At 39.7% G+C, this 27,830-nt stretch overlaps 1 protein-coding gene across 12 annotated transcripts in view; it reads left to right on the top strand.

The window, feature by feature from the left end:
• The window catches only part of PXDNL (peroxidasin like), a 446,099-nt gene that overhangs the window by 205,103 nt on the left and 213,166 nt on the right, over positions 1 to 27,830 (top strand). For 10 of the 12 annotated variants that reach the window (XR_008292690.1, XM_053208345.1, XM_053208348.1 and 7 more), the window contains one exon: positions 7,325 to 7,396. The exons of the other annotated variants lie outside the window; for them this stretch is intronic. Coding sequence is in view for 8 of the 10 variants with exons in the window: in XM_053208345.1 (XP_053064320.1) it covers positions 7,325 to 7,396 (72 nt within the window). In the remaining 2 variants the exon portion in view is untranslated. The remainder of the gene's footprint in view (positions 1 to 7,324; positions 7,397 to 27,830) is intronic. 12 annotated transcript variants of the gene reach the window in all.

The following is a 27,830-nucleotide window of genomic DNA, read 5'->3' on the forward strand; positions in this document are numbered from 1 at the left end:
GCAGGCTCCTGGCTCTGAGCTGTCCGCACAGAGCCTGATGCGGGGCTCTGACTCATGAGCTGTGAGATCATGACCTGAGCCAAAGTTGGAGGCTCAACCAACTGAGCCACCCAGACACCCCTCTTTTTACTTTTTTAAAAATGAAGCTACTAGAAAATTCGAAATTCTATATGTCACTTACCTTTGTTGCTCACATCGTGTTTCTATTGGGCATCCTGCTGTAGATGTTTGGGTTTGTTTTTTTTTTAATTTTTAATGTTTATTTATTTTTGAGAGAGACAGAGACAGAATTCGAGTGGGTTAGGGGCAGAGAGAGAGGGAGACACAGAATCCGAAGCAGGCTCCAGGCTCTGAGCTTGTCAGCGCAGCGCCCGATGCGGGGCTCAAACTCACGACCCGTGAGATCATGACCTGAGCCGAGGTCAGACGCTTCACCAACTGAGCCACCCAGGCGCCCCAACCTGCTGTAGATGTTTAAGGCTCATTTCATGTCCCTGAAAACTCTGCCTTTGAAAGTTTGGTTTAAGTACCCTATAGTTAGAGAGTATTGTTTCTAACGTGGCAGGTGCTCACCCCTGAAGATTTATCGTGTTTTGTCTTCGTCATTGAGCTAGCAAGAACCATGAGGGTGAAGCTTCGTCTGTTTCCCAGCCCCGCTGGAATATGAGTGATCGCGTTGCTAGCTGTCAATCTCTGATAGGCACGTGTTCACTTCATTAAAAATATGCTGTGATGAGAAACAGACTCACATTGCATCAGTTTCACTGTTGTGAGAGTCAACACAAAGAGACATTCAAAATGAGACTTTTTTTTTTTAACGTTTATTTAGTTTTGAGACAGAGAGAGACAGAATGCGAGTGGGGGAAGGGCAGAGAGAGAGGGAGACACGGAATCAGAAGCAGGCTCCAGGCTCTGAGCCATCAGCCCAGAGCCCGACCCGGGCTCGAACTCACGGACTGCGAGATTCGGACCTGAGTTGAAGTCCAACGCTTAACTGACTCAGCCACCCAGGCACCCCAAAATGAGACAACTTTTAAGGTCTCTTTAGGTGTAACATTCTAGGATGATCTGTACTGCAGGATCATGTCAGCTTCTCGTCACACGTGTGAGTAATTTAACAAGAGGTGATTTTCCTTGTTTGTTGAAGTCAATCACACCACAATTCACAGTCATATAGCATTTGGCATCTTTTTTTTTTTTTTTTTAGAAGAGCATCTAACCTTAATTTTTCTTTTATTCAACATTAAGAAATTAGTTTTATTTATTATTAAACTCATAACTTAAGAGCCTTATCTCTGATGTTGGATTTTAAAAGGTACTTAGTAAATTTATATTATTCTGTACACTTGGCCTTGGGATTCTCTTTTTAATACTGGAATAAAATGGCCAAACCTGGGTGAGAGGCCAGGAAAATTGGAAAAGAGTATCTAATCTGACCTATTTTACATTTCAGCAAATCTATCCTATCGGCTGGGTAATTTCAAATTTCATAGCTTGCCTCCTCCAAAATAGATTTAATATTGTTAACTATATGCACATAAGAGAGAAATGTCTTTGATGTAGTATATGTCATCATATCTTTCATAATCATATCCCGGAAGGAATGTTTGTATTTAATATGGTATAATACAAGAATATAGAAAAAACAGGGGTGGCTGGGTGGCTCAGTCTGTTAAGTGTCCAACTTTTTCTCAGGTAATGATCTCATGGCTCATGAGTTTGAGCCCCACATAGGGTTGTCAGCGTAGAGCCTGCTTAGGATCCTCTGTCCCCTTCTCTCTCTGCCCCTCCCCTGCTCCTGCTCTCTTTCTCTCTGTCTCAAAAATAAATAAACATTAAAAAAAAAAAAAGAACATACAAAAGTACTAGGTATCTGACCTTGGGGAATTTACAAACACTGAATTCTTCTATCTAAAGTTGGGGAGAGATTTACTATAGTTAGCAATTATTTCTGGGCAGTGTCTTTTTGTTTGTTTGTTTTTAACTTTCTTTGTATGTGTCTGTGTTGTCTACTTTTTCTATAATTAGCACGGGTTATTTATGTAGCATTATAGTTCTAATATAGGTGACATGAAGATCACATGTTCCTAGTGCTGTGTGAGCTCAGAGGAATAGACATTAGCTCTGTATGTTGGAAGAGGACACAATAGCTATTATCTGTCTGTATGTATATATGCACTAAATGCATGCGCATTCCAATCATTTAGATTTAGAATGTTCAAAAAAGCTTAAAATTAATGTCTTACACTAACGTTAAGGCCTAAAACTTTTTAGAAATCTAAGTGCATAGACAATTTTTTTAATATTAATAATGGATGTTACAGATTGGATAATATACTCATTTTACTGTAATTTTGTAAGACGTTTCTTAAAGTCGTTCTGCTCTGCCTGCTATATTACTAAAAATGCACCCTTTCTTTAGTTTTGGTCTAGGTCTAAAAATGTCACATTTCTAGTTACTGCTTGTAATAATTATTTGTGGTGAGACAATATATGAGCACAATGGCAGTATTTTGTCAGTGTCCTGTTTCCTTGTTTACACTTGACTGGTGAATTCTTTTTTTAATTTTCTTCTCCCTTCTAAAATTTCTAGTCTATAACTGGCATAATTCTTTACGGTGAAAAACTAAAATGTTCTTTGGTACCATTATTTATATCACTAAGAGGTGGTATTCCATGACATTAGGTCAGAGAGAGGAGAGACATGAGTTATCATTATGGAAAGACGACAAGAGTATCATGGTCAACATAAGATATGATTGTATAATGGAAACACCCACAATCAACTGACTGGAGAATACCTCTTTTAGATAGTTAGATAAGTGGAAAGACAAATCACATTCTTAGAGAGGTAAAATCAATATGGTAACATTTAAATGCTAATTAAAGTATCCAGGGGATTTTTCTTTTTTTAATTTGAAGAATGTTCATAAAGTATGCTGGGGTGGGTGATGGGTGGGGGGGGGTGGCTCTACAAATAACCATTAAAATTACTATTTTAAAAAGAAGAGGGGTAGAAACTACCCTATATAGAAAACAAAACAGAACACAACATTTGAAATATTTCTATCGTAATGTGTCTAGAAATAGACCCAGCTCATGTCAAAGATATGTATATGACTATATTAACATTGCAAATCACAGAGGAAATATGACTATGTAGGTCAATAATAATGACAATACATAAGTAATTTGGAAAAAAAAAATTAATTACAGATAAGTCAGATATTTAAGCATCAAAATAGAACCACAATAGCTTAAGGAAAAATAAGCTTTTAATGCAATTTTAGATTCAGAGAAGCCTAAGCATGACACAAAATCCCAAAGCTATGAAAGAAATGATTAACAAATTTCATTACATAAAAATTTGAAACATTTTAAATCTTATGATATAAATAATATAAATATATACTTATAATATAAATATAAATCATATAAATCTGTATGATGTAAATAATAGAGAGGTGAAAGTACAAACTATAATCTTTGAAAACTGTTCCTGACATGTTATAAGCAAAAATTTAAATTTTTTACATGCAGAGAGTTCTTAGCAAATTAATAACAACAAAGAACCAAGTGGAAATACAGAAAGGATCTATGTATTTACATTACAGAAAAGGAATCAAATGACCATCAGTATGCACTTTCAAAATATCTGTATCTTTCTTTTACTTCAGAACATTTAGATTTGAAGGCTTAAAATTTCAAAAGATAGAGAGGACAGTTTATCCCTTGGATCTGTGAAAGAATTTGTCACTCACAGAGAGATTCCACATGTAAATCTACCTTTTCCTTTGAGAAATATGCTTGAGGAGCTGATACATCCAATGGTAGAAGTGTGTTCTTTAAATCTGCCTAGTTTTTTCTTCCTTTCCTCCCCTACCCCTAGCCTTTTTTTTTTTTTTTAACTATTTGAACTGCAAATGATTTATATGGAGCTTATAATAATGCAAGTATTTTTAGTGGTATTAGTGGTGGCAAATTTTCAAAAGATAGTCATTACTAATTTGGGTCAAGAATCTCTTGGTAAACTACGGAATCATGGGTTACAGTCATTGAAAGTGTCAGACTATTTACTTCAGGGAGCACAGAAATGAAGTGTTAAGGGTAATCCTGCCGTGTTAAGGGTAGCAGAACCATATTTCTGGAGAGTGTCCAAATGAAAAGTAAACATAATTATAAAGCTGAAACAGATTAACGTTATTGCCACTTACCAAAAAACCCCTATTTTATTTGTACTTAAATGTAGGTATAATGATTCACTCTCAGAGTAATTCTTGGCATTACCTTGAATGGAAATTTCATTTGACACAGGAGAAAGCTCAATTTTGCTTCTCCCCACGTTGATGGATACATAACTATGCAAAATCTTTTATCTTTCCAATAGTTACAAATTGCTTTTTAACAAAACGTTCCCGCCCACACAGTGTGCATTTATCTATCAAGTGTGACGTGGGAAACAAAGGCAAAAGAAAAAATTAAATTTCCTTACTACTTACAGTCCATTGACAAGTTCTTGAAACAGGCAGAGTGACCTTTCTCTGGGAGGTATCCCTAACCTCCTCCCAGCTTGAAGGTATATCATCATTCACCCACCACAACCCCAGTGCAGCTCTTTCTGCCCACGGGTCCTACGCCTATGCTTGAATAAGGCCACCTTTTTGTACCAAACAGGGCTCAAGAATTCTTTCTTGGCCATCAGCTCCAAATCCCATTTCCACATCAAAATGTCCGAGTATGTGTGTGGGAGACCATTTCAACAATGAAAGATAAGGTGAATAAAACCAGCCCATCAGTCTGTTGCTGGTTTTTCTCCCCACAAGGTCCTGATCATCAGGATTGCAGACGTCCTGTTTTCAGGAATTATTTTATTTCCTCGATAAAAGTGTAACATTTTTCTTGGGGGTGTTGTTTGCTTCTCTTTTTCCCCCTCCCTGGCAAAATAGGCAATATTAGGATATAGAATATAACCACGCATTTTCTAAAGCATGCATTGATTTTTTTGTGAAAGGATGTTAGATATTGTTTTATGTCCTGAATGTCCATAATATTACTCATAAATTTTGAGTACACCTCCTTTATGAAAAATTTAAAAAAATAATATATATGACAATGACTATAATCATTTAACCAGAACATTGTTAGGAATACGTTCCATCCGTTAAAATTACAACAAAGATATTTTGATGAAAAACATACTGCTTTGAATAAACCTTAACAAGTTATATGTACTTATGATTGGAAAACACATTCAACTGTGAACCACTTTAATGGATTTGTTTCCTGTCAGCAATAAAAACATTTCTAAGAAAACCTATGAGTTAAATTGCTCGATCGCATACTTTAGAGTATTAACACTCATATTGAATTGCAACATTAAAGAAATAAAAACAACTTCAGTGCAATTGTAGAAATTGAATGTTTTTTATTTTTAACAAAATTTAGATAACTGCATAAGAATATGCAGAATATAGGCTTTGAGCACTTTTCATGTACTGAAGAAAGATGAATGAGGATAAGCAGTATTTTTTCCTTTTTCAGTTGTGGTATTGAAAGGCACTAATGACTAAAGGCGTCCTTTGTATCAAGTGGATCAACTCTTTCCTAGGCACTAGGCACTGGGGAGAATTAAGAAACTAGTCAGTTTCCTATATTCTGTGTTTCAGATGAGATTGAGACTCTCTACACACACATACCATGTGGCACACAGACAAACCTATCACATAGAAGGTGCACAGACTACATATACACCCACGCATGCATGTGCACGTACACATATTCAAATATGCATCTATGTGCACACATATGCATATAAACACATGTATGTAAATATATCTATGCATGTGTGCGTACATACGTATACTTTTTTCTACATGTGTTGGTGCATGTATTTAATAGAATGTGGGGACAGAATAGTCATTCTTCAAGTAAAAATAGATGTACAATGGCAGTTTGGGGATTCTAAAGGAAGTATAGTAATGGATTTTATACATTAGATTAAGAACATGCAGAGACAGTAAATGACAAATTTTCTCAGGACAATGTTTGTGACTGCTATTACCTAGATATCAACTATCTGTGTTGCTTTTAGCCAGCTTAAACGTTTCTTGAACACATGGTAGACTATAAAGTTGATTAGATCATTGACTGAAGCTCAGAATTATCCATAAAAATGGACCTTATCTCTGTATGACATCAACTCTAATGCATGCTGTAGACCGATTGTTCTGCCTCCCTGGTGGCCAGAACGCTAGGCAGAAGTGGCGAGGAGTGTCTTTGGTACCAGAGGTGGGGCATTGGATCGTGGCTTCAAATGCTGTTTGGGGAACTGTGTGGCTGAACCTTTAGTTGTGCGTCATGGGGTGAGTAGGTTAGAAACAGTCGCGTTTGGGGTCTCTGGGATGTCTCCGTGTGTATGATGACTAAAACCATCACCTGCTCCATTGGCCAAAACACTGTTTTCCTAATAAGTCATACAAAAAAAAATGCACGAAACAAATATTTTTATAATACACTCAAAGTGAATCCTTTGACATTTTACTCTGACAGTAGATACTAGAAGCTTTGGAGTATTTAAATGCTATACGATATTCAGAAAAATGTGTGCCAATCCAATTAGTAGACATTCCCTGTACATTTAGACATGCCATCATAATTTAAATCTGAAAGAAATTTAAAGTGTATTTAGCAGGAAAAGCAATCTGTAATTTTTATTTGCTCGACTGCTTTTCCAAAGTGTTCAAAGTGGCTGAGAGGTGATTTTCTGTAACTGATTTTCCTGTTCAAATCCAATTTACTTTTGCCACCTGTTATTTTTCTCCCTGGATTTTTTAGAAGTCATTTTTGGACCATTTGATAGTCCTATAATAAGAACCTCACTTCCTATGGTGTAATTGACTCTCAGTTTGACAGTTCAACAAATACACAATGAGAGTCCACTGTGGGCCAAGAGCTGTGATATTTATTTTTCCAAGTAAAGTGCTTAAGCCTGAGTGTATATAACTCTCCATCTGTTTATTTAGAAACATATTCCTCTGTCATTGTGACTTTGTTGATAATTTTCCTTTTCTCCCAGGGTTTATAGTCCTCCTTTAGGGGTATTTTTGGGTAATTTAATAAATAGAAATTACTTTTGAAGGCTTTTATGACAAACTACTATTTGAACATAGGCTTTGTTGAGTAGAAAATTATAAATTTGTAAAGTTGATGAACATGTCAGTAAATGTTTTTCTACTATGTAAAGCACTATTTCTAGTAGAACTGTTATAATATTTGCAGAGTCTGTTTCTCATTTTGGGATCTTTGTTTGTTTTTGTTTTTTCAGTCTCCTGAACAACAACCAAATCAGACAGATTTCCAGAAATGCTTTTGAAGGACTTGAAAATTTACTTTATCTGTAAGTTGCAAGAAACATCAACAATAACTTACGGTGTTGATAGATTATTTTTGGCCTTTTTGTTTGCTTTAAGCGAAGTAATTCTTCATCTTCTTGAAAACCACTGTCAACCTTCACACAAAACACATTTGAACATTTCTAAGTGAAGTCAGTTGTTGCTTTCAGCAGATTATTCATCTGAACACAGTTGAGTATTTGTGCACATTTTTATTCCCTCCCATCCCTGCCACAAAAATTCTAACTTGCCGAAAAACAAAACAGTTTGTCCAACTTTCACATTCAAATCTAATTAATCAATACTTACGAAAATTGCATAGATCCTAGAGAAGCTTTTTATATCAACAACTCAGCCATCCAAGACCTTCTGAAGCCAGTGAACACATGACAGTTAGGAACTTTAATGAACCTGGATGAGAACCAATTTTTGGAAAAATTAGCTCACAGATACAACCGTTGACAATTGCGGTGCTCTTTTGTTTATCACAAGGAAAGGAGAATAAAGCTGTTTCAAACGAGTCCCTATGTTGACTCAGAAACCATGCTGGTAAGTTGAAAGTTGGGAGATCCTGACTGGCATGCTTACCTGGAAGACTGAAGGAAGGAACTAGAAGGACATTTGTTTAAACGAGGAGTGAGTGCCGACACTTTCTTTTTGAAGAATCTTAAAGACGTGACTAACATTTTTACGCAAGTGTGTCCCTTTGTGGATTCACTTATAAGCACTTTGTATAAAAGTTGGTTGCTTTCTAGAAGGGAATACGCTATCCTACCTCTTTAGCTCCCTTTTCATTTCAGCAGTGATCATAGAAACTTCCTGAAGCCCGAGATTTCATATCTACACATCAGCTCTGGAGTCTCACAGCCTTTTGTGTTCAGCTGAGATACCCCAGCCTAACAGGCAAGGCTTCGACCAGCTTTTTTTTCTTTTTTTTTTTTTTAAGTTTATTTATTTATTTTGAGAGAGAGAGAGAGAGAGAGCGAGCACCAGTGGGGGAGGGGCAGAAAGTGAGGGAGAGAGAGAAGAGGATCCCAAGCTGGCCCCACACTGTCAGCGCAGAGTGTGACGCAGGGCTCGAACACATGAACCGTGAGATTGTGGCCGGAGCTGAAGTCAAGAGTTGGATGCCTAACTGACTGAGCCACCCGGGTGCCCCAGCTTTTTTTTTTTTTTTTTCAATCATTCAGTCCTAAATTGCTGGTTCCTTCTTAGAATCAGTCCATTCTATTTGCTGTCCTAATTGCTGACATGCCTAGCGTGTCCGTTTTGATCTCCATGTGGGAAACCTTACTAAGGACCCTTCAAGCTTCTAGACTGGTGGTGTGAGTGGCCAGTCCTTATAAGTGAAGGAGCTTTACCCCCTTGTGTTTCATTCCAGGCCTGTGGTTCTGTAATTCTTTACTCACTGGTATGTAAACAGTATCACCCTACAGTAAAACAAGCAAATTAATAAAAAACATAAAAACTTCATAATACTGTAAATAATGCCTTAGAAGAAACTTCATCACTAGTGCAATACTTAGTAAAGAATCCAGTGAAATGACAGTTATTAGGAAGAAATTAATTTTGGATAAACTGAACCTTCAACATTGCTGTGGCTTGGATCGATGACATGTCCAAGTGCAGTTATCTGCTCTGTGCGAGGGAAGCATGTCACAAAACATCCAATCAATTATCTGGCCAGTTCAGATACTACTCATTGAAATAGTTTTTTTTTTTTTAATGTTTGTTGTTTTTTGACAGAGAAAGAGAGAGAGAAAACAGGGGAGGGGGCAGAGGGAGAGGCTCCAGGCTCCTAGCTGTCAGCATAGAGCCCGACGCGGGGCTCGAACTCACGAACCGTGAGATCATGACCCGAGCCTGAAACCAAGAGTCAGATGCTTACTTGACTGAGCCACCCAGGTGCACCCAGATACAAGTCATTAAGTGAAAGATAAAAATCTTCTGCAAGATGTGTGTTTGGGAAAGGAGATAATTTATAAGAGTTTCGTTATGCAGTAGGTTGTGAACGGATTCATGTGGCTAATGAAGTAAATCTTTCCAAGTAAGGATGCCAAGTAAGGATTACCTGTCAAATCGGAGAAGTTCGTAGGGATTGTATAGGGCTCCAAGATCAATTTGATGCAGACCACACCTGTCTGGATAAGAAGAAAATGGAATTGTAAGGTTTAGAAGAAAATGTCGGGTCTGAGGCAGTTGAAGATGGCCCAACTTTGCCACTTTGTGTCAATAATACTGTAAGGTTATGCTGGCCGTCTGCTGTCATTCTGTGAGCTGATCCATCCAAGATGCTGAGAGCATACCTGAGCTCTTTGGAGAGAGGATTGGCAAACACTATGAAAAATGGCGGCATTTGTTAATTCGGTGGTCTGTGGAGATGTTGGGGTAGGTAGTGGGGAAGGAACCCGGGTGCTAGTGTATAAAGATGAAAAGGCATGAGTAATACCTACATATGTGTTTGGGGGATAAAGACACACGTACTTATAGGACAATAGGTTTTGTAATATGGGCACATGTAAGATGGTGCCAGAGCAGAGGAAGACCAATTCTGCTTCCCAGTGTGATGGGCAGGTTAGACTTCAAATAAGGGGGTGCTTAGGAATTACTGAATCATCGACTGAAGCTAAGAACTGTCGATATTGCCATTATGGCATCAGCTCTAAGACTGTTGTTTTGTTGTCTTGCCCACTTTTGCCAGAATACTTAATCACAATGTTGAGGAAAATAATATGCAAACAGCATTCACAAGGACCATGTTGACTTTAAGATGGCACGTGTTGGTTGGCGCAGTGGGTGCAGGAGGAAGGACAGAATGAGCTAACTGGGAGCCAAGGGGTCAGACCGGAAAGACCTTTGACGGGAATCTAGACTGTGTTGTATTGTTGATGAGGAGACGTGGGGAGAGTTTTAGGGGACGGGTGTGACTGGTTCTGCGGTTTGAGAGAGGCCAGCCTGGGAGAACGGGCAGGTTCACTTGAGGCAGAGCCTCAGTGGTGGGAAGGTACGCCAAGGTCGCCTGAAGTGCTGTGCATGAGGACAGCCTGGACGTAGGTCTGCAGTGGGGCTGCGGAGCTGGAGAGGGAATGTGGTTGTAGATTTGTTTGGTGACTTTATGGCAGATGAGAGGCAACATCTGCTCTTCTCACAGGAGATCCCCATTCTTGTCTCGGTCCGTGCCACGAATACTCCGGTTCTCTTGCCACTGCCCTGGGAGCCTTCCCTGGCCCCTTTCCTACTTATCGTTTCCTTACACATTCCCACTCCTCCACACACCTAGGTTTTATTTTCGACTCCATTCCCTGAGTCTTTTTTTTTTTATATATATATTTTTGAACTTTTATTTACTTTTGAGAGAGAGAGACAGAGCATGAACAGGGGAGGGTCAGAGAGAGAGGGAGACACAGAATCTGAAACAGGCTCCAGGCTCTGAGCAGTCAGCGCAGAGCTGGATGCAGGGCTCGAACTCACGAACCGCGAGATCATGACCTGAGCCAAAGTCGGACGCTTAACCGACTGAGCCACCCAGGCGCCCCCATTCCCTGAGTCTTCAGCTCGATCATTCAGAGGATATACTGTGTAATTTGACGTTTAATTATACTTGGTGTTTATTTCCCCTTCTCTCCCTGTGTGTCTGTGTGTTGAGGTCTCCATGGCCACACAGTTGAGACTCAGGGTCTCGCCTGTATTTCTCTCCAGTTGATACAAAGCTTAGGAAACAATTCTATGCTAGCACACGTCTGTTTCTGTCTTTTCAGAATAAGGGTAAATAGCACCCTTATTCTTTACGTTTGTATTTATTTATTCTCAGAGAGACAGAGACAACATGAGCCAGGGAGGGGCAGAGAGAGAGAGGGAGAAAAAGAGAGAATCTCAAGCAGGCTCTGCGCTGCCAGCACAGAGCCCAGTGTAAGGCTTGAACTCATGAACTGTGAGATCACGGTCTTGAGCCGAAATCAAGAGTCAGATGCTTAACCGACTGAGCCCCTCGGGTGCCCCCAGCACCCCTGTTCTTGAGCTGCTTGGTTTTTTTTTTTTTTAAGTTTGTTTTAATGTTTTATTTATTTTTGAGACAGAGAGAGACAGAGCATGAGTCGGGGAGGGGCAGAGAGAGAGGGAGACTCAGAATCGGAAGGAGGCTCCAGGCTCTGAGCCATCAGCCCAGAGCCCGACGTGGGGCCCGAACACACGAACCACAAGATCGTGACCTGAGCTGAAGTCGGACACTCAACCGACTGAGCCACCCAGGGGCCCCTGTCTTGTCTCAGCTTTAATGTCATCTCCCTAGGACTCACTCTAGGTCAATTGACCCTCTCCTCCTTTTTTCTCTATCAGAGTGCCCTGTTTATTTCATTTATCAGGTATACCATAACTGTTAATGTTTCCCCCTCATTTTTATACTTATTTTCCGACTTCTCACTGGATTCTGTGAAGGCAAGTGGCCATAATCCTCTTATATACCAAATATCCCAACCTCTAGAACAGAGTGAGTGCTTATGAAATATTTGTTGACTAAGTAAGAGAATATAAGGTGATCAATAAATGCTTGATATTTGACTGATTAATACTTTTAATTATGCTGAGTTCATTATTTCTTGAAAAGGGAGATAACACCATTAAACGTGTGAGCCTTTTCAATAACGTATATCTATCAGTCATTTCCGTTGCGCCTTTTCCCAAGGATTCCAAGTGTTTGTATTACATAAAGTAGTTATAGTGCATGTATATTTAGGAGACTAATTTTTATTAGACCAGATATATCACAGAGTTGCAGTTTTGCCCTGCCAAACACAAAGGAGAGCATGTATTTTTCCCTAAAACAAAAGCATCTCTGAACTCTTCTGAAATTCTAATGTGTTTTGGTCCAAAACGTATCATTGATTCCCCTGGGCAAAAACAAATTGAATATCTCAGGATGAATTTTGCTTTCAGATTCACAAGAAAAAGCATGATTGTTTGAGGATACCTTTGGAAACTGGTTCATTTAAGGTTAGCTGAATTTTGGACCTAAGATACATTGAAAAAGTGAGAGCAAAATGTTCCTTTTATTTGGTGTAGCAGACCAGCAATGGTTATGAACAGCAACCCTGGTATTCATTATTCTTAACCAAGTTAGAATGCATCTAATGATAAACTCCAAAATAAAATTTTATTTTTTCAGAAACATCCTGGCATCTACAAAGTGATAATAATCTCATTACTGTTGAGCATTGAACAATTTTAAGAAACTTATCCATAGAGTAGGAGCTGTTGCCTATCTGCTCATATTTGAGATATATTGAGCATTATTTGGTAGTATTTATAGAGGAAATTTATTCCACATTCAAATCCATAATTTTGTTTCTGGGTTTGGTTCCCAGAGTTTCTTCTCTGAATTATAGCTTCTTTCTCCTTCTAGGCCAGTCCTTGGCATCACTGTCCTCATGAACTTCTATGACTGAATGCTACCCCCTCTGCACAGACTCAACTTCTTAGATCTTTGGCTGAATATGTCATTTGAAGTTGTATATCCAGCATTGGCCTTTTCCATCTCTCTCTAGTCTCTGAATTTACGTGGAGTGTACCACACTCCCTTTACATCCGGTAGAAAAAAAAGATATTCTTGTGGAAATATCGGGCAATTTACAAGCAATGAGTTCTTGGGCAAGTGATTACCACCTTTAATAGTGTGAACTTGGGGGACACAACTCTCATCATTTCCGGCCACTCTGTTAATACACCCTGAGCATTAATGGCAGTCTAACAAAATGAATGAAATTTTCATGAAGTTTCTTGTTCATTGTATCAGTTAGCTTTTGCTATGTACCAAAGTACTCAAGAACTTAGTGACTTAAAATAGTAAAGAATTACTATTTCTCATGATTGACTTATGGGTTGGTTGAGCAGATCTTCTGATCTAGGCTGGCTCAGCTGAGGCTGGAAGCTGTAGGATGGCTTTACTCACATGTCTGGCAATTGCCCAGTGTCAACTGGGATGCCTTTCTCCTCCACATGGTCTCTCTTCCTCTATCCAGCTAGACTGTGCTTGTTTATGATGATCTTATCCCTAGTCCCAGCAGAGATGAACTTGTCATGCCTTTCTTGTGTCATGTTTGCTAGTGTCCCATTTCCCAAGTCAAACCACATGGCCAAAATCTAATTCAAGCATTGGAAAAATGGATTCTACCTTTCGATGGGCAAATCAGCAGAATCACCTGGCAAAAGGGTGTGGCTCCAGGCATGGAGAGAAACCTGTGGCCATTTCTGTAATCTATCACATTCACATTGGGCTTCCAAGAGTGAGGCTCACGTTGCAATAACAATCAAGCATATCTTGATGTAGTCACCAGGATAGACTTACACGATGGGCACTGTGTTCACAAAGGGAGAAGAGGTCATTTCCACTTGGGAGCCATAGGGCTGGAAACAGGTTAGACTTGATGGAAGGAGCAATGCTTTAGCTTAATCTTGAAAGGAAGATGTGTGAGAAAAGGCAAGACATGGTCTGGAATGTTTGGGAAATGGCAACTGTCCTTTAATGATTAGATTGTAGGGCCCAAATAGAGCAGGATGAGAGATAAGGCTGGTGAGTTTGTGAAGACTAAATAATGGGGAAGGGGAGGTTTGTATTCCAAGCTCTCTGTTTCCCCTTACTTACCCCTTATTTGCTTCTACTCACTCCAAACCAGCCTCTGTTCCTACTACGCTATTAGAAGTTCTCTGACAAACGCCACTCGTGTTGTTAAACACGATTGAAAATATTGAAAATATTCCATTGTATAGTATGTTTAATTATGTCTAGTGGTTTCCTTTTGTCGACCCCTCATCCTCTTGAAAAATTCTTTGGTATTAATGACAGCTTTCATGTTCCTGGTCTTCTCTTCACTGTTCTGTCTGTTTTGTCTCAGACTCCTTCACCTAGAGTTCTGTCCAAGGCTCTGTTCTTTTTCATACTATGGTTGAACACGTCTGCTTCCAAGGTTATCAGTTGTTATCCAGATGCTGCTGACTCACAAATATTTATTTCAAGCATCAATTGTTTTATGTTTTCAAATCTACACACACACACTTGCTTTCTCAATATTTCCACTGACATGTCCCATAGAAGTTTCACATTCAACATGATTTAAACTTAACTAAACTATCTTTCTCCCTTCAAACTTGCTACTTATTTTCCCTCCAAACATGCTTCTTATTTTGGGAAATGGTGACAGACTCATCAAGTCATGTGAACTAAATATCCATGCATCATACTGGCCTTCTCCCAGTTTCTCTCCCACCGTATCTAATCAGTTGTAAGTACTGTAGGTTCTGCTTTAATGCTGCTCATATCTTCCCTCCCTATCCATGCCCACCATGCCGACTTACATTTAATCCTTGTTACCCAACACCTTGACTGTGAGAAAACCTCATTTCTCTGTCCAAGGTCTTCCTCTTCTGTGTCTCTGAAAGACAATTAATCAGCTATCTTTTTAAAAAATAAAGTTTCGGGGCAGCTGGGTGGCTCAGTCGGCTAAGTGTCCAAATTCAGCTCAGGTCATGACCTTGTGGTTCGTGAGTTCGAGCCGCACATTGGGCTCTGCGCTGACAGCTCGGAGCCTGAAGCCTGTTTCAGATTCTGTGTCTCCCTCTTTCTCTCTGCCCCTCCCCCGCTCGTGCTCTGTCTCTCTGTCTCTGAGAAATGAATAGACCTTAAAAAAAAATTAAAAAAAAAAGTTTCAATCACGCCGTTCTTCTAAGGGTCCTTCATTGGCTCCCCATTGCTGTTTGGATGAAGTAAGATATAATGAGCACCATATACACTCTTACATCTTCAGCTTCTTCAAACCCTGTGCTCTGAAGTACCTGATGTGTTATATTTGGTGGCTCCCTGAGTAGACGCCTTCAGGTCGTCTCTGAGTTACTGGATTATACTGGTGTTGTGGCTTCCTGTGATTCCTTCCCGTTCCCTGATTCTGGTACTGAGATCACTTCACAGATCTATTATTTGTTATCACCTACTATGTGTGTGAACAGCATACAATATCACTAGTCTGTGAAACAATCCTGTATGCCTTTATGACCAGAAAAATGGACACAGAGTAAATTACTTTATCAGGGACACAAATGTGGGGATACTATGCCTTGTGAAGAATAAAAGGGGAACAAGAGGGGAACAAGGTGTCTGTGGTAGGGGTAGGGGGGAGTAATACATGTTTCCAACCCTATGTGGCAGGTCGTGCCCTGATATACTGAGTGGAGTGGTCTGGTCCACGTAGCAGGTATCCACTTGGAGGCATAGCTGCCTCTCCCTGCCTTGGTGAGTGAAAACCCATGTGTCCAAGGCCACGCATAAGCTCCATCCCTGCCGCCGTGGCCACTTTGTTCATGAGCCCATTGGGCAACGGCAGGAAGGAAAGGCTGTGGAAAGAGGCTGGCTAGTATCCACAGAATGGGGCATTTTATCCAACTGATTCTTTAATCCTCCTCTGCTGAGGTCATCCTTTGCTGGACATCCACATAGCATGCAAATATTTTTATGTGTTTTGCCATGTAGAAAGATACAGTCACTCATCTCTTCCACTTTCTTTTGTCACCCAATTTTCCAATCATGTTCCTTCCAAACATCTGGCCATCCGCTCAGATGATTTGCCGTAGCCCACGAATCGGTACATATCAGCGTATCTGGCTTATCTCTCCTTCCAACCAAAGTGAACAACCCGTGTGCTGCTTACAGTTCTTCCCACTGGGAGGGTTTTCCTTCACCACCGTCTTCAGGGATGTCCCAGAAGGGGGCTAGAGTGTGGCAGCTCTGCACTTCTGGGTGGTGCCTGCCTCCCGGGCAGAGCCACGTGTAAACTAGGCCCGAGGTTCCTCTTTCTCTGCCAGCTGGTCTTAGGAAGCTCTCCATGAGGCCATAGCTACAGGCTGGGACAGAGAAGGTGGTAGAGCAAGAAGAGGAACCATGGGCATTTAGGTCACTTCTTTAGGTCACTTGTTTTTGGCTTTAGGTCCTGCTTGGCCTTGATCGTGTGTATGTCACCTCCATGTGAGGGTGGAGTGTTGCTGTACACATCCAGCTTTAGGGCTCGGTAGGTCAGATAACACCCAGCTCATGATGGACAGCTCAGATCACATGGTAACTTGGTGGCCCATGGATAAGCATTCGGTCTCTCTTTTTTCTTTTTTAATTTTTTTTTTAACGTTTATTTATTTTTGAGACAGAGACAGACAGAGCATGAACGGGGGGAGGGTCAGAGAGAGAGGGAGACACAGAATCCGAAACAGACTCCCGGCTCTGAGCTGTCAGCACAGAGCCCGACACGGGGCTCGAACCCACAGACCGTGAGGTCGTGACCTGAGCCGAAGTCGGCCGCTCAACGGACTGAGCCACCAAGGCGCCCCACATTCGGTCTCTTTTAAGGCTCAGTAGCAGCCCAAGAGCTGTTCTTCAAAAGGGAAAGTAGTTATTATATATTTTTTAAATTTTTAAATATTTATTCTTGAAAGAGAGTGAGAGAGTGTGTAAGCAGGGAAGGGTCAGAGAGAGAGGAACATACAGAACCTGAAGCAGGCTCCTGGCTCCGAGCTGTCGGCACAGAGGCCAATGTGGGGCTCGAACTCACGAACCACAAGGGCATGACCTGAGCTGAAGTTGGACGCTTAACTGACTGAGCCACCCAGGCGCCCCAGTTGTTGTTGTTGTTTTTTTTTTTTTCAATTTTAGTTATATGTACTTTTATATTCTCAAGTTTTTATTTGGGTCTTTTTTTGTATTTTCTATTTGTTGGTTGAAACCTTATTTTTTTATTTCCAGCTTATTTGTGATTAGATACTGAAACATTTTTATGACTCCTAAGACATATATCACAGCATTCTAAAATCACTGTTGTCCTGCCGTTGGCATCTGTGTTAGTTTGCTAAGGCTGCCGTAACAAAGAACCACAGACTGGTGGCTTAAACAGGAGAAGTTTATCTTCTCAGAGTTCTGAAGGTCAGAAGTCCAAGATCAAGGGGTTGGCAGGGTTACTTTCTTTTAAGGTTCCCTCTCCTTGGCATGTAGATGGCTGTCTTCTGTCTGTCTTCCGGTGGTCTTTCCTCCATGCATATACGTATACACACACATGTCCTAATCTCTTGTTATAAGCATGCCAGTCAAATTGGATTAGGGCCCACCCTAATGACCTCATTTTACCTTAATTGCCTCCTTATAAAGGCCTTATAATCAAATAGAGTCACATTCTGAGGTATTGAAATTTAATATTTAATCGGGAGTGGGAGTGGGGCACGATTTAGCCCATAACAGCATTTATTTATTACGTTTTTTTTCACTCAGTTTGATATCTTCCTGGTTGTTACTATGGGGAGTCGTTTCTGGTTAAAACCTGGACCTTCTTGGGTATTACATTATGAGACTCTGGATCTTATTTACTCTGCTTTTGCTGACTGCTGCTCTGTTAGGGAAGGAAGGTGCCTTTTCATTGTCCAGTGGATGGAAGTTCAGGGTCACCAGTTGGCCTCCATGGATATCCCTGTGGTAGTGGGATTCCTTGTTACTTCTAGGCAGAGTTGGGAGTTGAGGTTTTCCACTGCACCTCTGCTGACGTGTTCCTCACTGGGAGGAGTGTACATGCTTCATTATCACCCCCACACATGGCCTGCACTGACACCAAGTAGAGGGGGTGGCTTTGTTACTGCTTCATGGTGGTGAAACTACTGACTGTCCACCGGGCACCAGGGCCTGATGCCACCCCAATGGGGCACACGAGGGACAGCTCTTTACTGCTGGTTTGGGGTGGGGGGTAGAGACTTCCCAGGTGGTCTCTACTGTCAACTTGGGTGGGTTTCATTATTTTCACTCTTGGGGCCTGATGGGCCTGATGGAGGTGTTGGGCCTCATTTGAGCCTCACAAGGGTGGATGGAGGTTTAGCTTCTTGCTTGGCTCTCACTGGCATGGGTGGGGACGGGGCCACGGGTTTTCTGTGGTGTTTGGCTGGAGTAGAGTGGTTCTTTCCCAGAAGTTTTCTGTTGTGGCAGACTTCCCCATTGCCTCATTAGCGTGAGTTTTTATTGCCTGCGTTCACTGACACGTCCTGGTTGTTGGATGTTCAGCTTCACATCTGGAACTACTGAGCAAAAAGAAAACCCAGAAAGTGACTGCTATGTTATTCGTCGTTCGTTTGCTCAGACCCCTGTGGATCTCTGCTGGGAAGAGGTTCAGGGCTTTTGCGGAGTCAGGTCTCCCAGCTGTCTTGCGTCAGCGGACTTCCTGGCCCTGTCCAGAATCAAGGGTTTGGAGCTCCTGGGCATCTGACTTCAGTGGGCCAGGGAATAAGTTTGGGAGTAGGGTGGACGTTGCCATTGCTATGAGTCCCTCCAGAATTCTCCACGGAGGACCCAGTCTATCCCTCAAGTCCCAACCCAGGGTGCCTGGATGCTGAGACCCAGTGGCCTGTGCAAGAGCACTTTCTCCTGCCTTCTTCTCCCTCAGGCATGAGGCCCTCACGGTGTGTTGGATACGACATGGCCTTGCCCACCAGGACATGTCAAGACAGCTTTTCTCCTCACTGTGCCCTTGATGTGGAAATTTGAATGTCGGTTACCATTAGATCCCATATGTGGGAGTAGGAGCTAGTATGTTTTCTCTCTTTTTTTTTAATTTTTAAAATGTTTTTATTTATTTTTGACACAGAGAGAGACAGAGCATGAACGGGGGAGGGGCAGAGAGAGAGGGAGACACAGAATTGGAAGCAGGCTCCGGGTTCCCAGCTGTCAGCACCGAGCCCGACGTGGGGCTCGAACTCACAGACTGTGAGATCATGACCTGAGCCAAAGTCGGATGCTTAACCTACTGAGCCACCCAGGCACCTCTAGTTTTTCTTTTTCTTTTTTAACAAAAAGAAAGGGATGCCTGGGTGGCTCAGTTGGTTAGGTGTCCGACTCTTGATCTTGGCTCAGGTCGTGCTCTCAGGGTTCGTGGGTTCGGCCCCGTGTTGGGCTCTGTGCTGAAGGCACAGAATTCTCTGTCTCTTGCTCTCTGCCCCTTCCCCACTCATTCTCTCTCTCTCTGTCTCTCTCTATCTCTGTCTGTCTCTCTCTCTCAAAATAAATAAACTTAAAAAAATAAAAAAACAAAAAGAAGAAATAGCTAATAATCACAACTCTCTAGTATATGATAAAATTCCTTTGTTTTTATTGTGGCAAAATATATATAACATAAAATTTACCATTTTAATAATTTTTAAGTGTACAATTCAGTGGCATTATGCACATATGCACAATGTTGTGCAACCATAAGTATTTTCCATTTCCGGAACTTTGTCATCATCCCAAATAGAAACTCTGTACCCGTTAGACAATTACGTCCCATTTTTCCCTCTTCTCAGGCCCTGCAAATCTCTATTCTACTTATGTCTCTATAAATTGGCCTATTCTAAGTACCTCATATAAATGGAATAATTCAATATTTATACTTTTGTGTCTGGCTTCTTTCACTTAATATGATGTTTTCAAGGTTCATCCATGTTATTGTATATGTGTTATCTAAAAATATATATTTTTAAATGTGTACTTATTTATTTTGAGAGAGAGAAAGAGTGCAAGAGCAGGGGAGGGGCAAAAAGAGAGGGAGAGTGAGGATCCCAAGCAGGCTCCCCACTGTCAGCAAGGAGCCCACTGCAGGGCTCAAACTCACAAGCCCTAAGGTAAGCGTCAAGTCAGATGCTTCTTAAACAACTGAGCCACCCAGGTGCCCCTAAAAATATTTTTTACAATCTGTGAAAATGGTTCTGAGCTGACGATTGTATGCTTGGAGTTTGTCTTTAGCGATATTATAATACATATAATACTGTATTATAATACGTATAATACAATAAGACCTTGGTTTGTGAGCATAATCTGTTGCGGAATCATGCTTGTAATCCAAAACACTTGTATATCAAAGTGAATTTCCCCAAATGAAATAATGGAAACTCAGATTTGTTCTACATCCTAGAAATATTCATATAAAAATGATTAAAAACCTGTAATATACAAAATAATAAAGAAAATATAAAATACAAAAGAAAAATAGGGGTGCCTGGGTGGCTCAGTCAGTTAAGCATCCTACTTTGGCTCAGGTCATGATCTCATGGTTCTTGAGTTCGAGCCCCATGTGGGGCTCTGTACTGACAGCTCAGAGCCTGGAACCTGCTTTGAATTCTGTGTCTCCCTCTCTCTGTGCCCCTCCCCCACTCATGCTTTCCCTCTCTCTCTCTCTCTCTCTCTCTCTCAAAAATGAATGAAAAACATTAAAAAAAAAGGGGGGTGCCTGGGTGACTCAGTCGGTTAAGCGTCTGACTTCAGCTCAGGTCATGATCTCACAGTGCGTGAGTTCGAGCCCCGCATCGGGCTCTGTGCTGACAGCTCAGAGCCTGGAGCCTGCTTCGGATTCTGTGTCTCGCTCTCTCTCTGCTCCTCCCCTGCTCATGCTCTGTCTCTCTCTGTCTCAAAGATAAATAAAAACATTTAAAAAAAATTAAAAAAAAAAAGAAAAGTGAACAATTAACCTGCACTTACCTTTGGAAACCTTCGTGGCTGGTGTGAAGGAGATAAGAGAGAGGAGGGTTATTGTGTAGGATGACTTTCACTATTAGTGAGAGGGGCATTGTATACACTGGCATGGGTGTTGACTACAGTAACAATAAACTCTTGTCATATACTGTACTTAGTGTGACTGGCAATAAGGCAGCAGAGGAAAGGGTCTCTATCTGCAGGCAGCCTGACCTAGAAGGAAGCAACGCATTCCTAAGCTTACTCTTGTCTGCAAAAAGCCAAGGACTGTCCACAGGTGCTAAAGTGACAAAAAGACACTAGTGCCAATTGTGGGCACCTTCCAACATTGTGAGAAATCACTGATTTCTGCCAAACACTGTGGCCTGGGAGCGAGCATCCGAGCATGGGAGACGATCACCCACCATCCTGCAGTGAGAGAGAGAGAGAGAGAGAGAGAGAGCGAGAAGAACCATTGGCTCAGTTGTGATCATGTGACATTCAGCGTCACGTACTACTCGTATTGCAAGACATTGCTCCTTTAGTAGAAATGTTTACTCCTCTTGTGGAACACTCGCAGAACAAGTTACTCGCAGTCCAAGGTTTTGCCCTACTTTCTTTCCAAAATGAATAAATATTGATGAAAAATGATGATTAAGCTCTTGGCCCTAGTTGTTGTAGAACTGAAATAAATTTGTTATTGAAAGCCAGACTTGAATTTCAAACGCAGATATATCTGGAATACTTAGCACATGTTAATAAATAGAACTTTACTTTCAGTAATTTAAATTATCTGGCAATTTTTTTTTAAAAGGACAGAGATAAATGATGATATAATTTTTAATTGTCATTTTCCTATGACTGTTTCTGAGTTTTGGAAAATTATAAATCATTACCTTTGAAATCATGCAGAACACAGTTTTAGAGTATGGAAGAAACTTTAGTTTTTCCCCCATGTGGTAAGAATAGATGTGGCTTCCGCAGGAACTTTGCCCATTTAAAGACTTTTGCACATGCGTTGTTTCAGTTATACAACAAACCTACTGCTTGACTCTCACTAATTCTCGTTTGAATGTTAGAATTACATAATGAGTAAAATGCGATACTATAGTGTGAGTATACACTGTTGTTAGTAGAGAAACACATTTAAAAAGTGGGGAAATGTCTTCTAATGGTGGTAATTTTTAAAAATAAAAAGCTCCAGGTTTGTTGGGTTTTCATGTTGCTCAAGACACTGGGAAGAATGCAGAGACAAGGAGGATGAGGAGATAGAAAGATAGAAAAAAAAAGAGGGTTTTCTTTTTCTTTCTACTCTTTTATTTTTTTTTTATTAAAAAAAATTTTTTTTCAACGTTTATTTATTTTTGGGACAGAGAGAGACAGAGCATGAATGGGGGAGGGGCAGAGAGAGGGAGACACAGAATGGGAAACAGGCTCCAGGCTCCGAGCCATCAGCCCAGAGCCTGACGCGGGGCTCGAACTCACGGACCGCGAGATCGTGACCTGGCTGAAGTCGGACGCTTAACTGACTGCGCCACCCAGGCGCCCCGCTACTCTTTTATTTTAAACATAATATCAGTTTAGTCTTTCTTGGTTGCAATAGAGCAAAATAAATAAACAATGAAACTGCTCAGACGGGCTTAGAACTTGTAGAGGTACTTCTGGCATCAGGCCTGGTTTGATCCAGTGGCTCAAAGGGTTACAGAGGGTTTTGTTTCTTTGCATCTCTCAAGTGGGCCATCTCTTAGGTCTCGTCCATCCAGAAGCCCTACCTGGTGGACCTTGGAAGCTCCATGTTTCCCTGTTGACTTAGCAAGATTTCTGTTCGGACTCGTAACACCACCTTATGCGGGGAAAAGGATGGGTCTGTTCTGTTGACCCATGAGTAAAATAGAGGAAGCATTTTTGATACATGAGAAGCTTAGCAACATCCCCTCTTGTTTCACTAGTTCAGGTCCTTCCCTGAACCAGTCACAGTGGCTGGAAGAATGGAAGGAGTCCCTGACTTTATGACCCTGGAGCTGGGTATAAGCAGCATAACTAAGACACAGGAAGTGAGTCCATCAGCTATCCCTGAGGCTTTTCAGAGCTGCTGTGAGAAGGAAGCAGGTGGGTACCGGGTGGCAAAACCATCTTCAAAGTCTTGTACCATTTTCTGTAAGCATCCAAACACATTAGTTATTAGGCAAATATCTTAACTTTTTCAGAGAAACTGTCTCAGGTCAGGTTTTGAAGAAGTTTTATGATGATGTATCTCTTGATTTATTACTGAGGAAAAATATGGCTTTATAAAATTAAATTAGTTTTCAGCTTTAATGGAGCAATTATTTGTATTTTGAACTTCTATGTGTTACTCAAATAGAGTAATCTTTTAAAAATGTTTAAAATAGCTTATTGGTTTGAAACATTATGATTAATGCATATGATAATAAAAATAATCTCATAATGCGTTCAGCAGTCCCAAAAGTTTAAAGTTAATGCTATTCTTAAAAAAATTTTTTAAGTTTATTTTTTGAGAGAGAGACAGAGAGAGGGGGAGAGAGAGAGAGAGAGAGAGAGAGAGAGAGAGAGAGAGAGGGAGAGAACATGAGCAGGAGAGGGGCAGAGAGAAAGAATCTCAAGCAGGTTCTCCACTGTCAGCAAGGAGCCCAATGCAGGGCTTAAACTCATGAGCCATAAGATCATGACCTGAACCGAAATCAAGAGTTGGATGCTTAACCGACTGAGCCACCCAGGTGCCCCCGGTCAATGCTGTTTTTGGATAGCAATTCCCATCTTGGACTAACCCCTCATCCTTCCTTAAAGGGCTATTAATTGATACTAAGTTGTCTTACTTTTTTAAGTAAACAGAATTTTATTTGCCTTTGTAGAGGCCCATACAGTTGTCATGTTTGCTTAAAAATATATATATGTTTTATCTCTGTGTCTGCATCATAAAATACTTGAAAGAGCTAAAATGTGCATGTAATTTTATGTTATAAACATCCTAATGCTTTTCATGTCCTTTCAACATTTTAATTTGAAAAGTTGTAAGCAACAGAAAAGTTTGAATACCTGACATATCCTCCGTCTAAAAACTAATTAAAAATTGCACTTACTTTATAGATTTTTGTGCATAATACATTTTTACTAAACCATATGAAAATAATGTAAACACACTGTACAAGTCATACTTTCATACTGAACAGCTATTTACTTCAGTTACTATTACCTGATAAATATTGTCAGCAAATAGAAAATCGTTACATAAACAGATACTAATACAACTGTATCAGTAACCATTTATGTGAAGGGTGTAAATACAGCAATTAAATGAAAGACACTATTTGAATGGATTTAAAAAAAATTATATGTATCTGCAAACAGCCCCCCCCCACCCCTTTACATTTAAAACACATAGAGATGAAAAGTAAGGCCATGGAGAGAGTTGTACCATGCTAACACAAAAGAAAATTATAGAAGCTATATTAATTTCAGGTAAAGCAGACTTTAGGACAAGAAAAATTATAAGGGATAAAGGGCATCATTGCCTAATGATAAAGGAGGTTGATTCTCTAAGGAGCTGTACAAGTCCTTAATGTATATGCACCTAACAATAGAACATCATATTTTGAGGCAAAAACTGATAGAGCTGAAAGGAGAAATAGACTAATCCATTCTCATAAGTTGGAGCTGTTAACACCTCTCTATATGTAAGTGACAGATCGATCAGGCAGAAAATCAGTAAGGACACAGTTGGGCTGAATAGCACCATCAGTCAACCGCATCTAGTAGACATTTGTAGAATACTCCATCCAACAGCAGAATAAACATTCTTCTCAAGTTCACATGGAGCATTTACCAAGATACACTATATTTTAGGCCATAAAACACATCTCAGCAAGTTTAAAATGATAGAAGTCATTCAGAATATGTTCTCAGACAATAACGACTTTAAACTAGGAATCAATAACAGAGAGATAGTTGGACTATTCCACGGTATGTGAAGGTTAGACAACAAATTTCTACATAAGACATAGTTCAAATGTCCACCGACTGATGAATGGATAAAGATGTGGTGTATATGTGTATATGTATATATACACACAATAGGATATTACTCAGCCATCAAAAAGAACAAAATCTTGCCATTTGTAGTGACATGGATGGAGCTAGAGAGTAGTATGCTAAGTGAAATAAGTCTGTCAGAGAAAGACAAATACCATATTATATTACTCATATGTGGAATTTAAAAAACAAAACAGATGAGTAAATAATAAAAGAGAGGCAAAGCAAGAAACAAGACCCTTAACTATGGAGAACAATGTGATGGTTGCCAGAGGGGAGGTGGGTGTAGGCTGAGTTAAATAGGTGATGGGCATTAAAGAGTGCACTTGTGATGAGCACCAGGTGTTTTATGTGAGTGTAAATTGTACCCTTGAAGCTAATGTAACACTGTATGTTAGCTAACTGGAATTTAAATAAAACTTTTTAAAAACATTTAAAAAATGAAAAAATAAGACATAGTTGAGAGAAGTTTCAAGACAACTTAAAAATATTTTGAACTGAATGAAAATGAAAACACAAATTATCAAAATTTGAAGACTTCCGTGAGAACGGTACTTAATGGAAATTTATAGCATCGAATGCATATTTTAGAAAAGAAGATCTAAAGTCAATAATCTAAGCTTCCACCTTAAGAAACTAAAGAAAGAAGAGTAATATAAACTTAAAGCAAGCAGAAGAAAAGGAGTAATAAAAATAGAGCAGAAATCAGTGATCCTAATGGCAAAACCAGATGACATTTTAAGAAGGGAACTAATATCTCTCATAAACATAAATGCAAAAGTCTTGAACCCAATGTTAGCTCCTCAGATCCAACAATGTACACCCAAATCACATGAGAATTGTCTCAGGTGTATAAGACTGGTTCAACACTTGAAAATCAGTAAGTATAATCCATCACATCAACAGGATAGAGAGGAAACATCCTATAATCACATAAATAGATGCAGAAAAAGCACTTGACCAAGTTTGACACCCATAGTAAAAATTCAACACCCTTAATAAATCTCTGAACAAACCAGGGATAGAGGAACTTCCTCAGCTTGATAAAGAACTGTACAAAAATCCCTACAGCTCACAGATAATAATGAAAAACGAGATGATCCCCCCCCAAGATTGGTGATAAGGCAAGGACGTTGCCTGTTACTACTCCTACTTCACCACCACCCTGGAAGTTCCAGCTAATGCAATTAAGACAAGAAAAGGAAATAAAAGGTATACAGATTTGGAAGGAAGAAACAGAATTGTATTTGTTCTCAGATGACATGACTATTTGTGTAGAAAACCCCAAAGAATCAACAGAAAAACTCCTGGAACTAATAAGCAATTATAGCAGGGTTGCAAGATGCTAGGTTAATACACAAGTCAATTGCTTTCCTATATACCAGCCAGTGGGAGACTATTCAAGCTAACTCCTTTGTTCTTTGGAATGATCCCATTAAACTTTCAGTCCTTTTTTTTTATTGCTTCCAGTGAAGGATTGTATGTTATATACTTATGCTGCCGCAGACCTGGAAGCAGCCATTCCTTCAAATAGCTTGATTAGTTCTGGTGGAAAATAGCATTTGAAAATAAGATCTGAATGCCAAGTGTCTTTATTAGGACATTAACTGTAGGATTTTTGAGGGAGCGGAAGAAGGTTTTTTTTTTTAAATTGTGATTTTATATTTATATGAATATAATCTAACAAATTGGTGCAGCCACTATGGAAAACAGTACGGGGGTACCTCAAAAAATTAAAAATAGAACTACCATTCTCAGTTTTGGGTGTATATTCGAAGGAATTGGGCTCAGGATCTTGAAGGCTGATTTTTCTTAATTTCTCACTTCAACACTTGTATATCATTTTTCTTAGAGTGATAATCTTTATACATACTAATATTATTCTTCAAAATCTTGGTGCTAATTGATTTTATCTTATAATTAATATTCTTTGCAATTTAAATAGCCATATAGCTAAAAAATTAAACCCACTACGTTTAAGATTTCTTTTCATTTCCATTTTTTTTCAGTAGAAAATATTCTACATACAGTGTAAAGTTGGAGCAGTTTCGTAACACCTACCTGAAAAAAAATTTCTCTGTGTTTTTCTGTTATCAGTTTTGTAGACCGTAAGGTCAGTTGTTTTTCTATTTTTTACTTCATGGTAACTTTGCATTTTATTTTGTATTTAATCACGTATTTAAACGTGTTAATTATTAACGTGGTTAGAAATTTTAATTACATAACAAAATATATTCAAGAAGACTTGTTTACAACCTTTTTTTCTTCACTTACTGCCTACCCACCCCCTTGTACACAATAGCCCTAGTAGTTGGTTTCTGGTTTACTATACCTGTGTTTTTTAATGCAAAAGTAAATATATATATATATATATGTATGTTTATTATCTAAAATATATAAATTGAAAAAATATATATATTCTTTATGCCAAAATAAATATATATGTTTACCATATGTTTGTTATATATAACATATTGTAATATATATATTACATATTCTTACTCTTAATTTTTTTAAATGTTTATTTTTGAGAGAGAGGGAGGAAGAGAGAGAGCATAATTGGGGGAGAGGCAGAGAGAGAGGGAGACAGAGAATCCCAAGCAGGCTCCATGCTGTCAGCACAGAGCCCCAGGTGGGCCTCCAACTCACGAACCATGAGCTCACGACCTGAGCCGAAGCCAAGAGTTGGACGCTTAACCACTGAGCCACCCAGGCACTGCATGTTGTAACATATATATTACATCTTCTTATTATTAATTGTTTTTTGTGTAAAAATAAACAATCAAATTATACAATATGTGGAAGGTTTTGGTTTTTTTGTTTTCACCTAATAAATACTAGACATCACTGTATAGACTTTCATAGAGGGCTTTCTCATCTTTTAAGGCTTCATTGTTCTCCGT

Source organism: Acinonyx jubatus, chromosome F2 (assembly GCF_027475565.1).
Source record: "Acinonyx jubatus isolate Ajub_Pintada_27869175 chromosome F2, VMU_Ajub_asm_v1.0, whole genome shotgun sequence".
In the NCBI taxonomy this organism is placed as follows: domain Eukaryota; kingdom Metazoa; phylum Chordata; class Mammalia; order Carnivora; family Felidae; genus Acinonyx; species Acinonyx jubatus.